The following is a 15,991-nucleotide window of genomic DNA, read 5'->3' on the forward strand; positions in this document are numbered from 1 at the left end:
ATAAAATGGAGAAAGTTCACTCTAACCTGAGATGCCAGGCAAGAACAAAAGCCAAAGCGAACACCGTTTAAGGGTTGGAAAAGCACCAGTGGATTCTTGACAGACAGAGCTCACCTGTTCTTAAAAGACAGCAGGCTTCATCGACATTTGTCTGAGGTGCTAAGCAGAATCCCTGGGGGGCTTTGATACTGCCTCACTTTAGTGTGGCGGTTGTCAGACTGATATGGGGAAAAACAGACGGAGAGACAAGGGGGGGGAGCTGTAGAGACAGAAGATGAGGGCAGGGCGGGGGTAAATGAAGGAAGGGCAGGGGATCAAAGAGAAGCAAGAGAGAGAGGGGAGCTTGGACAGAGCAGGTTGAATTTTGATGAAAAGAGAAGAAAGGAGAGAGAATGAATGTATGATATTTAGAAGAAGAAACACTGATGGGAATTTGAACCAGTACAGAACAATTTAAGAGGGCATCTGAGGGTGCAACTCTATCCAAACTTTTAGTAAGGAGTCTTTGGAGTGGCTAATGTTGATTGATATTTTAGTGATACCGTCTTGTTTTGCTCTAAGACCAAATTCTTTCTATAGAATTTGCTGTCTAACTTAATGCTCCCCACTAATGTTTACTTGGTGATTTTTCTGGGAGAATGGGACTAAAGGCATCTTATTTCCTTTCCCCTCCGCTCTAAATGTCAAAGTGAAGATGGTCTAAAAGAGCTCTTAATTTCTGCTTCTATGCCTGGCTCTCTTTACTGCTATCCCTCTCCTCCTTTTTTTGATATGCCAGTGAACTCGCTGGTTCTCTTTGTGTTTTTTATACAGGAGATTGGTATTTCTCAAGTCAGTCACCTTTTAGAACATTTAATAAAGAAGGTGAGATACACAGTCCCCCTTTATGTACTACGGTCAAAATATCAAAACTTTGCAAAGAAATGCTGGAATGTAGTGTATTTGTAATGTATAAGTTGGTTACACATTATTTTTACATTGCATTTGAAGCACTATCCCATAATACATTCTGTGAGATTGACAAATGAAAGTTTATTATTAACCCTCTAAGAGAGAAACATAATCTATGCATTGTAATACGTGTACTCTTTCAAAATACATTGGCTTTGAAGTTTAAAACTCAACAGATTTTAGTCATTTGACATTTAAGCATACATAACTCAGTGTTGAGCTTGTTTTTTTACTTAAAAAACCTCAGATAATTTGTTGATTGATTCTTTTGGATCTCATGTTACTCTTACCATGGTCTACATTTGAATATTTAGCTAACCATGCTTATTAACTTTATTCCCATGGACATAACCAGAACAGACTCCTAAAGCATAATTTAACAGCTTAGATTGATTGTTCTTGTGTACTTATTGCAGTGTGAAAAGAGCTCTAAATGTACCCATGGACAACTATTAACCAAGGGTAAATGCTAATCCTTAAATGAGAATGTAGAAAATGTAAATGGATTTTCAGAATGTGTCTTTTACTACCCCATAATCGTAAAGTACTGTAGTAAATATCTCATTTATCCAGCCATACAACAGCCTTGCAATTACATTCATAATGCACAAACTGTCATAAAGTAATCTGTTTCATTTGTTCTTCTAATCTATTTGGCATTTTTCATGTATAAGTGGCCAGGCAAAGATGTCACAAAAGGGTTAGTCAAGTCATTATTTTTAAACAGAAGAAGTCCTTGATCTTTGACTGTTTTCTTATCCGGTAAAAAATATATTCTAACATTGTAAGCAGTTAAAAAATATGCTCCTTGTTATACTTAAAGTGACTGGACAAGTAGAGTAGGCTCCGAGCAATGGAGCTATAGCTTTATAGATAAGGTCAGTGTTTTTAGTTGTGCTTCTTCAATTGAGTTTTAGTGTTGGCTGGAAGGCAAAGAAAGATGAGGAATGCTGTGACATTGAGTAACTGGGACTCCTGTTGGAAGTTCCTCCTTATATCCGTCCTCCGCTGTACTACATATGTGTTGAAGGTGAAACAAAGAACAAAGACCATGCACCAGAGACATGCTGCTCCAGAGGCCCGTTTACTGCTTAATGGACTGTGTTCTCAAATGGGACAGCTGATTACAACAGTGCCTTTTTTGATCTCCTGCTGCTGTTTGTGTTCATGTGTGTATGAATCCAACCCCACACCACCACAACAGTGCCACAGCTGTGAATAGAGAGTCCCATCAGTTTGGAGGCTTGTAACGAAATCAGGACTTAAAAGGTGACTTACTGTATCATTAGTCATTTTCGGAGAGATTCCCCCCCCTTCTTTCTGACAAACAGCCAGGAGGTCTGCTGTGCTTAACATTAAAAAGCTTTGTTAATTAGAAAGGTGTTTGATATGCAGCTCTCCAACCGAGAGACACACACGCACACGCACACGCACACGCACACGCACCGCGATGATACAAAACACAATATTAAGAATCCTCTAAAATATGAGGAGGATCACACAGCTCACACGGCTGATGGGCTGTAATGAATAATCAAAGCTCTTGACAAAGAAGTCTCCTTTTGAGTTGATAATGATGGTGGATGCAGAATAAGAAGATGGACTTGTTCGTTTTGGCTCCTTTCATCTATGAATGCATTAGTGTTTGTGTCTGCACAAGCAGGCATTTATGTGCTTTTATTTTGTCGGTTTGTGTGCTTTGTTGTCAGTTTCATATCATTATCAAACTAGGGTAGGCAATGTGTTTAAACAATTTGTTTTGTTATATTTGTTCAAAATCTTTTGACATCCAACATAAATACAATAGACATGTTGGTTTTTTACATTCATAGTGATATGTTTACATTCATAGTGATAATTAATGATCATTTTAGAGGATTTTGTGTTGGAGGGAGGCCTGAAGGGACAGGCTGTTGGTGTTGGCAGCTATCTTGCTAGACTTAGCGATTTTCAAAGCTATTAATGTTAGCTTATTTTATTGGAAAACAGTTAGGGTGTGTTTTTTGGTTGGATAATTTAAAAAAATCTATCTTTCTCTTGATGGTTTCTCCAATGTTGCCTTCCCGATCTTTAAAAGAGACTTATTATAGAAATGAGTGTTCATTCAAATGGAGCCCTTATGGTGGAGCAGTTGCTCTCTATCTGACCTTTTGTTGCCCCCGTCTGTTTCTCACCTCTGTAGAAATATATTTTCTGTATTTTAAGCTACTTTGTGTGGGTGATTCACAAAACTTAACCATAGGTGATTTAAAAAAAAGATCGGATTGGATAATAAAGTATATTATCATGGATTGGGATAGAAAACACTCACAAGAATTTCCATTATTAGAATAACCCCCTCATGAGTGACGATTACTGTATAATTGTCACACATGTTCCACATCCATATAAGTTATTGTCTGGACCATGTTTGCACCATATATTTAGCAGCAACATTTTGGGGAAATCATCTACCATCAGTAACGACCGAAGGCGAGAACAGGATCCCCCTGGCTGCCTGTGGAGAGCAGTGCAGACAGACCAATGATCAGGTTTTCACACACTCCTTTTCACATTTCATCTCTTTATTTCTCCCCCCTCCCTATGCTCTACCTCTCCCCCAGGGAGCCCTGCCGTCCGACAAGCCTGCTGCCTGCTGACTGGAGCTCTGGGCTGGGTTTGGGAAGGGAAGATGAGCCATTACCTCCAGGTCTGGAGACCCTTCCTCTCCGACTGATGCAGCAGGACTGCACTTCTGTCAAAACCCTGCTTTTGAGACTGAGACGGACACTGCAGGAGGTGGGATATGAACACGCACACCTGCACACAAGCTTACAGACCCTTTGTAACGTGGCTTTATACTTGGATTAAGACATTGACTGTCACAAAGAAGAAAAATCCCTAGAATAGAAGCTTAAATTCATTATAATCCCTCTTGAACCACATTAAAATACCTCTTTCGATCAATTTATATATGTATTAAATTGTTTTAGAACCAGCAAGGGTGAGGGGTTAGCAAATAATGAGGCAATTGGCATTTCGAACTAAAACATTTCACTGATAAATTCCTTCCTCCCTGTTTTAATACGCTCTATTTCAGCTCCATGAAATCATCTCTAAGTGGATGCTTTTCCGCCTTTGTCCCTGTAATCACTTTGTTTTGTTAAATTAAGCAGATTGGACATTTGGAGGAGAAAACTTAACGGTTTACAGTCTTTGAGTGTTTGTCATCATGTTCTTTATATTCACACACGTAAACACGTGCACACACATATTCTACACATAAATCCTCCTATTTCTTTGGATAATAGTGTCAGCTAAATGCTATGTAATGTAATGTAATTCCAGAGTATCCCTCTGCTCTTTAAATGCTTTGGTCTGCTTATAGCTAAAGTTCTACCTCAGGCTATCAGGCCATCTCATTTACGAATGTCGCGTGAAACCAGGGAAATTACACTTTACCATTATTGATGTGATTAGCTGTAATGGTCACTTAGTAAAGCACTGACACGTTGCAATAGCTGCACAAAGTTTAACTGTAAAAGCCAGGGAGCTATATTGATGGCCCTGTGCAGTCATGCAATCTTTCTACTGTGGGAGTTATTTAAAACAGAATGGAAATGGAAAAGAATAATATTACAGGGTGTTTCTTTTTTTTCATTGTGATTATTTTTGAAGAACATAAACATGTGATTGGCGTTTTATATTTATGGTAATTGCAATTTGCACAGAGCTTGACTTGGGGCACATTGTCAGTCATTATGATGAAACATTCAATCAACTGCTGATTGCAAATTCCATATTTAGTTTGAGTTTGCGCCAGTCCAAAACGCTAATTACACTCATTTGGAAAATGGCTTAGGTATTTTTTAGCTTCAATAGAACTTGTTATACACTTTGTCATTATAAATGTTAGGTACATTAGAAGGATGTTAGTAGTAATACCATATTCTCTGGAAGTTGAGCTGAAAAACAAGCCATTAGTAATGTCTGGATGCTGTTCTCTTGTAAATCTACAAGAGTGACTGACCCTTACCAAATACATCAATGTTATACAGAACCCCATTCAAAAATACATATGCACAAAAAGACATGTAAAAGGGTGCCCAGACTTTCCCTAATACCCCACCATTAGTACCTCGAGGCTAAGATCAAAGCTAGCTGTCAGGGCCTCTCTGAGAATTACCGTCCTCAGAGGCTTATGTACGACTTTCTCCCTTTCTCTTCACTTTTCATCTCTGTGTATTTTTCCTCCCAGAGCCACTGTGAAAGAGACATGGGACATGAAAATGATATGATAATAATTAGTGGAGAGAGACTAGAGTGGTTATGGGGAGAATAAAGCGAGTGCAGGAGAGAGTGAGAGAGGTTACACAGCAGCAGAACATGAATATGAAAGAGGCGACACTTTGCCCTCTTTGCTTGCTCTGTGGTGTCATTAACTTTTTGTTACCCTCCATCAAGAGATGTAATCCATTCTTCAGCGAGGGGAGGGTGAATCGGTATGTCTGTATGCTTTGCATTTTATTTGCTTGACCTTCTGGTATTGAGCCTGTTCTTTTCTTTTGTTAACCTTAACTTATTTTCTCTCATCTTCTCTTCCCTCTAATGGCATTCAACACACTGGTCAACTTGATATGTCACATAATATAGTGCCGTTCCAGTCCAATCATTATTAAAAACAAAACCTGGACGATGCTTTCAAAGAGGCAGAGAATTATCCTAATGACTCATGTAGTGAAAACTAACAATTATGGACCCAGGCGTTCCAAGTCCACTTTTCATCTCATTATCCCAGATTTGATCTATCTGTTATACTCTATATCAGCCACTACTGCAGCATAGACTGTATTATATCACTGTTGAACAACCTTATAATAAAAACAAGAACCTTTGTTTCGGTGTCCCACAAATACAATTACATTGTTTTAAACAATACAATAGAATAACTTGGTAAATGGTTAGGATTGTGCAGCAGTTTTTGCTAACTTCATACATTATCCAGATTTAGGTGATTAGTAGTGCCTCGAGCTAGACTGTCCATCATACTTTTTAATTAATTAAGTGTTGTTGCTAACTGAGACAGAACATGCTTAATTAAGCTTAAAAAAAGTCCAGTTATATTAGCCAGCTTTATGAACAAGGAAGTCTAATATAATTCAACAGTTGTGAGCAGAAGGATCTGGTAGCAGTAAATAAAATGATAACAAATCATAAAATAACATACCAGTTTCTTAGTTGCTTTCAAAAAGTTATAACAAGGACAACATCCATTATCAAAAGTTAGAGATGGACTGAGGAACTTTTTAAATCTCTCTATTTCCTGTTCTGTCATCTCTCTCTACTTACTGTATTTGCTCCATATTAGTCAGATTAGCATATTTAAAACAGCTGTACAGACTCAAGGTTCAAGGTTCTTTATTGTCAAACTAACATAGCTACAGAGTAATTATGTCGTTGAAAATCTTATGTCACAGGCTTCTCCAACAATGCAACATAATAATACAGATAGTAAAAGTAATACAAATCAATCCATCCTTAAGTTGTTTCCCTCTCAGCAGTTCATGCTGTCGGCTGCACAGAGATACATATCTAATATGCCACTGTCCATGTGCCTTTATGTTGCCCTACACAATGATCCCTATTTGTCAATGTCAGCCATGGATTCTAGAAAAACAGTGACATCCTATCTGTTATTGCATGTTCTTGCTGTCTTTGTGGGCAATTGGTATGAGGTTTTTTGCAATATCAATAATATTGCACATGCACTGCCAGGCCTTGTTAGCCTTTGTCCCTGCAGCCCCTCGACCCGTCCCAGTGACCCTAACCCCCAGGCAGCTGCTCGCCTTGTGGCAGCAGCTTATTGTTGCTGCCTCCACCAAATCTTATAGAGATAGCTGTCTGTATGATAAAGTGCATTTGAAAAATCTATTGTTTATTTCATATAAAGCAGTTGCATTCATCTCTGAAGCCATTGTGAGACCAGCTTTATGAAAAAGGAAAAAGCTAAGTTATTAATAACAACAAGTAAAAGTAAGTTAGCAATGCAGGTGCTGATATTTCAAATGTAAAACACTCACTCTGTTTTTCAAAGAACCCAATACATCGAATTGCTGTTTGTTGTTAAAAATGCTGCCTTCAGACAAAAAGGCCAAATGTCAATGAAAGAGACTGGGAATAATTGGAGTTTTTTTTGTTAGATTTTCATTTTGTGATTCAACTGATGTGTGAATGTGATTAAAGGGGTGTATCAAGCTAAAAAAAACCTGCTTTCCTTTCGAGGGCCATTCATCATCTTTAGACATTTAACTTCTAGGTAGTGCAAGTCATTAAATCCAGAGCTCCCAGGCAGCTTTCCTCATTCTCTAATCTGAAAGGATTTTTACTGAACCACATCTAATTGTGAGGACAGTTGTGTGTTACGGCCTGTGAGACAGAGGTGACCTTAAAGAGAATGTGTGTGTGTGTGTTATAGAGAGAGAGGGAGAGACAGAGAGTGTTAGGGTGTCAGTGAGTGTGCGCCTGTCTCTCCACATGGGGAAAGGCATTGATCACCGATGACACATTGAGGGCCTGCCGCCATAGCGCACCTATAATTCTGATAGGGAGGTATGCTTCTTTAAAAGGTCAGCCAAACCAATAAACCATCAAGTTTATGCTGTGCAAAGATTTGGTCCCTGGAGTTTTTCAGAGCTACCTTCAAAACCTGAAACTAGGCCAAAAACATACACAAACAAAAAGGTTTTAGCCAAAGCCGCATCTTTTGTTGAGGGGTTGGTTTGCATATAAATCTGCAAGAAGGATTACCTTTTCTGAAGTGTGGAGGCTGAACACGTTTTAGGCTCATTCTTAACTTGACCTTTTCTCGTTCCTTGTCACGTCTTTGTCATGTGACCTCTCGTATCCTTCCTGTGAGTGCTGTCATGTCATCACCATGCTGCATTACATCAATATCAGCAGTCCTGCCTGAAGACATGACGTTATCTTCTCCAGCGTTACCATCTGTCCTATCATAAGCCCCCACAGGTGACATTTAGACCACCGTCTGCTCTCTTTAAGGACTGTGTGTGTCTGCGTACACGTGACAGCTTGTGCACCCTTTGTGTGCAGTGTCTATGTGTGTGTATGTTTGAACCCCCTCTAGCTGCCCCTGCCCTCTGCCCACTAGACACCTGTGTGGAGAAGCAGAGCCAAAATGAGTCTGATCGCAGCTGGCGTTAAAAAACATGGATTATTTAGAAACTTGGTGAGAAAAGTCACAAGAGGGATGGATAGGACCAATTGTCTTACATGTTCAGGAACAAAAGGTGCTTCAAAGATTAAGGGACAAGATGTATTATTGCCCTGCAGATATTCTGTTGAAAATGACTTCTTCACTGAGGTTTGAGGATGCTGCAGCTCCAATGAGCACCTATCTTGATATAACTGGTCTATCTTACCTCTCTCTTGCTTCTTATTGAATGAGAAGCCAGACTTAATTGTGTAATGTTTTTGTCAATATGTCTTATCACCACATTTAGTTGGAGGTATTGAAAGTGAAAATACTTGCACATTCCTTTATCTTGTTAAAAACAGAGGAGTATTAACTGTGACTGTTTATTCTATGCAGATCACTATTTGACCAGCAGCACTTACAATGTATCTTAAAGACCTCATCTTGATGTCATTTATGTTTTTGTCTTTTTCAGAGCACTGAGACAAGTCCTGCAAGCAGCCTCCAGTCTCTACCCATAAGCCCTTGCAGTGAAAAGTCCCTTCCATTTAAGGTAACATAAAGCAGACCATTGTATGTTGCTTTAGGCATTTCAACAATACTGAATTTAAGATAAAAAGGAGAGAGATTTACTGTCTGGCTTGAGCTGACTGTTTTCCAATAATCATTGGAATCTGTTAACAAGTTTGAGTTTAAGCAACATCTGCACTTAACCTAATGTATGAGAACACTTAAATAAACTATTAACGCCAGCAGATATACAGATTAAGCCTAAGTTTTGCTCCAAATTGGTGGTCCCAAACCAATTCGTTGTAATTACTACTACAGAACACACACCATATTATAGTCTTCTTTCACGTATCCACATCTGCTTGTGAATTGTCAGCATAACACTTAAGATTGATAAAGTGTCTAATACGTTTCTGCCCAGTTTAATATTTTACAAAAACATACCTTTTTTTACACAACATACAGCAGTTTTGTGGAGCTCTGTAGATGTGTATTTCGATGGCCAAAAATGAAACTACACACATTTACTCAAACACTGATCAAATACATAGAGCCTGTTAGTTTCATTAAAAGAACACAGCAGTCGGTCTGTGATCAAAAATAGGAACAGAATCCTCTTTTGATCCATGTGTCTCCTCCAGTTTTCCCATCATCAGAACAATTAACAGCCTTTTTTTCCACGTTGGCTTATAATGAATCACAAGGAGTTCAAATAGGAAGAAATAGGAGCACGACAGGGAGGGAGAAGAAGAAAAATAAAGAAGCGAAAAGCAATAAGAGAGGTGAGGATACATGGTATGAGAAAGGGGCGAAGTGCTTTGCTTGACAGGCCCAAGACCCCCCTCTGTCAACCTAGTCCATCAGCAATGTGTGATAAGATGTATTAATGCAGGGTGTGTGTGTGTCTGTGTCTCTGTGTGTGCGTGTGTGCAAGATTTAGGTTTACCAAGGGAGAGCTTTTGTCAAGCTTTTCTCTGGGATTTAGTTGGATGGCAGCATAGCTCTTGTTAGACCGGAGAGAGAAGCAGTAGGGGCGAACCTTTTCAACTCTGTGCTGCTTTTTCAACCCCCCCTTCTTTCACATACGGGATGTACAGAATAGTAACATCTCTATAAAATGTAGTGCAGTATAATGCGACCACAAGGTAAGGCCTTAGTCCCTTACACAGTGCCAATGTAGTCGTGTTTGTGTGTGTGAGAGAGGGTGGATGCTTGTGTGAGTACATGCCCTCTTTATTGACCTACATGGAGTATCAGTGGCAGCGCGAGGATAAGAAAACATTTCAAAATCTAGGGTGTTACCCAGCATGAAGAAAGCTGCCCTGGCTCAAACTTCCAGGGTCTTTGCTCTGTTTCTCCATCTTCACGCATGGAAACATAGGAACGTTTAAATAGAAAAGTTAGAAACATATTTGGGCAAATGTCTTTTACATTTCTATGAAACAGTCCAAACCTCTATTATAAAGACTGGACATGAAACCAATAAGTAATTGCAATATTCCAGCTATAAAAATTGATTAACTCATATGTAGCTTGTATGCAGAAAATGTTTTAACATAATACACAATATTGAAACTTGATTAGGGAGAAAGAAACTTGTTTTTATTTTGATTATTTTTTTAAGATCCTAAAAAATATCCTTAAAGGTGGGGTATGTAATTTTGGAGAAACTAGAATTTGAAAAGTACACAACCGGAAAAAATCTGCCCCTTCCTTCAGACTTCCTTATAGAGCCCCTCCTCCAACACACACGAACGCGCACATGACCAATGAGGGCACGAGATAAGTTTGTGCACAGATGGAAGGCTGACAGGCAGGTAGGCCATCCAGTTATTTTAGCCGGGCCGGCTCAGATGATTGGTCGTGCTTTTTACAGTATTACGGCTTCCACAGATGACATTTTTTTAATGTATTTATTGTCAAAGCATTTAATATATTCATTGCTATCGGGATGTTAAGAGCATTCCATGGAATATAACAAAAAGTGTTTCTGAAATAAATTACATACCCCACCTTTAAGATCCGATTTTAAGAACAGGTTTGATTGATTGGAAAATGGATTGTGGTTTTTCCAAATTGAGAGAAGGAGGGTCAGTGGCATCAAAAACAACAGCCAAAGGACAAAAGGTTAGGTAGGAGACTTTAAGAGGTAGCAGAAGTGTGATCGGTATTTATAGCAGAGAATGAGTAAGCAGGTGGGAGGCAAAGGCTAACCTCTGGAGGTGGCCTATTGCATGAGGGAAATACGGAGAAACAGTTGCAATGCTGATCATTTTACATTGTTTTACTTGATTGTAAGATAGGCTCAGGAGCAAGGGGCTAAGGGAAAAATGTGAATGCTAAAATTCAAGTTCTTACTAACGGAATGCATTTAGTTTGAAGATATTAAGTTGGATACATTTGTATAAAGGAAACATTTATATAGGAGTGCAAGAGATGGAAGTGAGAGAGAGAGGAAGAGTTTGAGGAGGAGCATGAAAGAGAAAGAGGGATGGGAGGGAAAGAAGAAAAAGAAGGTTTGAGGGAGGGGCGAGAAGCAGAGACGTTATCCTGGCGCTCAAGAAAACGACTCCGTGGGTGTAAAAATAATCTGGAGTAGCCACCTGAGAGACTGCAGTATCACAGTGCAACCCAGTTTAATTTAGACTCAACGCATATGACATGATTTCAAACAGATTTTGTCCCAGTTTAAGTGTTCTACTGTATTTTAAAAGACTGAGGTAAAAATGATGAATAGAGTTGTTACAAGAGGTTTATTCAGACCACCTGAGTTTAAAAAACAGCAACTAGGATAGCAACTTTTGTAGCTAATTAAGTAACATGTGTGTATGTTCACCTTGTGATAGCAGACATGAGGAACTTCTTTTTATAGTCAGACATGTATCATTGTGTCAAATGCTGCATAATTAGAAATGAATAATGTATAATTGTAATGACTGCCTATTTATAATTACAGGCTGTTCCCCACACCTAGGTCAGTGAGGGCGCTAAAAAGACTGTGCACAAAACCATGTAAAGATACAAGTCTCATGGGCGCATAAACTATACACGAAACAAACTCATGCAACAGACAATAATAAACACATACCCCTAAAGATCCCACTCCTTTGTGAGATCCGTTTGCATCAACTTCATAAACGTTGTCCAATTCTGTCTGCAACAAAATATTTATCCATGCCTTGTTGGCAAACATTTTGTGTAAAAAACAATGTAAGTGTGTCACGCTGCAACATAGTGTTTTATTTTTATATATCATTCCATTACTCACCAGTATTCCTTTGAAATGAATGCAGTTCTGTTATATAATGCATTTCTGTAGAGCCTTAATGGACAGCATAGGATGTATAATCAGTAACTAAAGGGCACACACATAATGTTATATTCATGAATAAAATAGAGACACAGCATATACAGTACATACTGTTCAGTATGTATTTGTGTTTTATAAAAAAGCTTCAACAAAATATAGTTCTTCTGTGTGGGAAGCACATTATAGACATCACATTTTACCAAGGGAGGGGATATTTTGTGTGGCTCATGCATCTATGAACTATATTTAATTACATTATAGAACAAGTTGGAGAGCAAAACAGCCGGCCAGTCTCATCTGTGTCTCTCTCATTCCTGGTAACCTCTCCACAAACACAAGTTTCTGCCCGTTGTCTGGGCCTCACACTCAAAGCTAGCATGGCCAGTTTTCTCACACAGAGAGAAAATTCTTGGGAGTTTCCGTCCTGAATTACTTATTTTCTGCTAAATATCTTTTCCTCCATAAAACTGTTTTGATATGAATTATGTAATGTTTAAATAAGGATTTTAGATCTCAAAAGGATCATTACGCCCACATCCTAAAAGGTAATGTCCTATAATGTATTCTAATACATTAGACCACTCTTTTTCTGGGACAAGTTATACTTTTGTGGCTGTTGTTTAAAAGGGAAGATTAAATCGTACTACCAGACCTACCTCATGCTAACACTAAACAGCTGTGTCATCTCAATGAAAAAAACATTTTCTGAAGGAACCATCCATGACACCTGCTGATAAGAGGAAGGCAGAGATCTGGAGTGAGCAGTAACTAAAGAAAAAGATTCAAGAGACTGAAGCATCAGCTAGAGTAAAACATATTGACACCAAAATGTCCTTACAACAATAATAACGATTCCAGAAGGCAAATGTTTCCTGCCAAGCATCTTAAAAGGTGCCTTTTAAGTTTCAAAGAGTCTTAATGAAATCAGAACACATAGACAATTATTCATAGTCAAAATACTCAAGAATTATATCTGGAGTCTGACTGGATGTTTGATCTAAGCAGTAGTTAAAGTCTGTCTAGTCTGGTCCGCTAATATTTCATGTTTTATATTACCTTTGATTTGTCTGTGGGTTCCTGTCTCAGCAACATGAAATACAGTACAGTATTTCACTGCATTTGATTAGCCTAATTTTTACAACCTCCTATGCTATATTTAATATGTCTCAGTGATAGTTCCAGCTCTGGGGGTATTGCTGTTTTTTAAGGACGTCTAGGCAGGTGACAAATCTCTCTTATATTTCAAACAACATAAATATTACAGGAGTGGTGTGACAGGTTTCCTAACTCTCTGTGCGTGGTGTCAGCTTTACTGCCTGTTGAGGTGCTTCAGACAGCTGGAGTACCTATAGCATCACACGAGTGCTCCTGCTCGTCACACACAACATGTCTTTTGGTTTATACAGGACAGTTACAGCATAACAGCTTGTCCTGTACACATGTGTCCAGAAATACTCAAAGCTCCTGAATCACAGTATATTTGAAGAGATGGTGGCCCTGTCTTTATAGTCTACTGACAACAGAAGCAATTCATATAGACAGGTGTAAAAGGTCACTCTTTTAATTGTAAATTCTTAAAGGGATGATATTGTATCTGTTTATCAGCTGATTAATTTTTCATCAGCTCCTCTCTCTCTTTTTATTTGCACTCAAGCTACGTGTCTTGCCTTCTTCTATCAGTGTGAATAAATAGTGTGCTGATAAAGTCATAATTAAAGTCAGTCAGACTGATAATTGATAAACACAGAAGGCAAGAAGAGAGAAAGCAACATGGAGAAATATTTTTCAAACCAGAGTGGGGCTACTTGATGCCTGGGAGCCTTGTAAATGTTTTGTCTTGTATTCGTTTGCTTATGTGTTTTGTTTTTTTTGCTCCATTTTTATACAATACATTACTAGCCATCCTGTGTTAGTACACAATATTTTAGTTTTGTGTTGTTATTAGTTGCTGATAGGAACCGCTTCCCTTTGGGGTTACGATATGTGGATACACTGTAGCTAAGACCTTTAATTGAAAGTCTAAAGCTAATCTTCAACTTACAAAAACTCACCTCTTCAATCTGGCTTTTAATGTGTGATTGTTGTTGTATTGATTGATTTTAATGTGACTTTAACTATATTTATTTGTTGTTCACTATCTCTGTAAAGCGACTTTGAGCACCTGTGAAAGCGCTTACAAAATAAATCTATTATTATTATTATTAGTATTATTATTATAATATTGTCAGGCATAGGTTAACATAGTGTTGAAAAATGATTGCATGTTAAACACCTCCACCTCCTTGTCATCCTGTTGGAGTCTTTGAGCAGGTACTGGCAGGGCTGAATAGGTTCTGCTGGTAGCCCAATATATAGTGTCACTAATGGTGGAGATGATTATATGGCTTTACCTTCCTTTCTGATCTTCCAAATCTCAGTCGGTATAAAGACAACAGCGAGAATGCATTTGATCCTGCTGTTATTTCTTAAACCTCTTTCCCTATTTTTCTTAAATGGCCAATTTGTTTAACAAATTGAAGGAAGACAGTGTTGAAATGATATATAAACAACCATCACTTTTTTGTGTCTTCCTCAGTTTTTTTAAACTAATTGAATAATTTCTGCTAACAAGGGAAATGCAATTCATATCCATACCCTCTTCAATTTGCTGCTGATTGCAAACATAAAGTGGCCTCAACCTCTGTACAGAATCCCATAAAGTGGATGCAGTCCAATGGTTTTGATCAGATTTATCCCCACTGAGGCCATTCCAATCACATTAGAAATACATTGGCGTGCTCTACAGCCTTTTCCATTCAATTCAGCCATACAAATTGGTTTGAATTATACCTGATGGGTGACTAAATGCACAATGTGGGGCTTCTTTCAGCAAGCAGAACAACATTTTCTCATTTTAGTTTTAGGTTTGCTAATGTCTTCTCATATTTGAATGATTTCTGTAGGATATTACATGGTAAGGCTGTTCAGTTGTAGGTATTGACTAACAACAAAGTAAGTAACATTTTCATTAAATGTATGTCATCACACGTCTAGCTGAGGTTCATTACCTCTCTCTGTCTTATCCCTCTCTTTTCCTCCCACTGCTTAAACCGATCGCCAGTTCTTTATTTCTGTTTATACTCTTGAGGTCATGTCTGACACGTAAACAAATTACACAAGTCAGCATGGATTTAGATATACTCATGGACATTCAAAACATAACTACTGAATCACACGCACACACGCACTCACACCCACACACAGTATATAGGCAAACACACTGTGCTGTTCTAGACAGACAGTTCATTTGGAACCGCCTTCAGTTCCTTTTGGCTGAGGTTAATTGAAGAGGGCAACTAATGTAGTAATTGTCACAGCATGTAAATGTTTTTTCAGTCCCATCAGCATCTCATATTAGTATGTTTATGCTGTCCTAGCATTTAGAAAACATATCCTTATTATCTCTAACACCTGGCACCTATTCTCTGAAGCCATGTAAACAGAGGCCACTTTGATTCAAAACTGTTTTGTTTTTCTTAATTGTTTTTCAATATCCTAGTGGGAAATGTTGCCTTTAATAGGTTTTATCACCTTAGAAGCACTTAGCAAAATGTTTACTTTGTCCTCCTTGACCATTATCTTGTGATTTTGTAAAGCCCACACACATACCTCAACATCAATTAGACCTGTTTAATCAGGAAGTCAGAAAACAAAACCCATCAAAACTTTCTGAGACAATTTCGTAGTGTACGTCAACACCAACAAACCCTAGCAAACACTGTCCCTACTGACCTGCAGTATTACCAACCTTTCATCTCATAATACGCATGTGTTGATTTGAGCAAAACCTTCAATTAATGAATTATGTTTCTATCTGTTAAGCCATCGATCCATTCATTCTACTTATCTGGATCCATGCATTTTTAATTTAGGATTTATAATTATTTAAATCATTACAAATCATTTTTACACACTGCATTAAAAAACAACTTTGGTCAACTCAAAATGTCACTACAGCATTTTCCGTTTCCATTTACACTGTTGCCTTC

The 15,991-nt window shown here is 38.3% G+C and overlaps 1 protein-coding gene across 1 annotated transcript in view; it reads left to right on the forward strand.

Moving 5' to 3' along the window:
• Positions 1-15,991, forward strand: part of ccser1 (coiled-coil serine-rich protein 1) — a 106,097-nt gene that overhangs the window by 34,082 nt on the left and 56,024 nt on the right. The window contains 2 exon segments of the mRNA XM_034118086.1: positions 3,555-3,729; positions 8,619-8,696. Coding sequence (XP_033973977.1) covers positions 3,555-3,729; positions 8,619-8,696 — 253 coding nt within the window.

The sequence above is a fragment of the Trematomus bernacchii genome, unplaced genomic scaffold (genome assembly GCF_902827165.1).
Source record: "Trematomus bernacchii unplaced genomic scaffold, fTreBer1.1, whole genome shotgun sequence".
Lineage (NCBI taxonomy): Eukaryota > Metazoa > Chordata > Actinopteri > Perciformes > Nototheniidae > Trematomus > Trematomus bernacchii.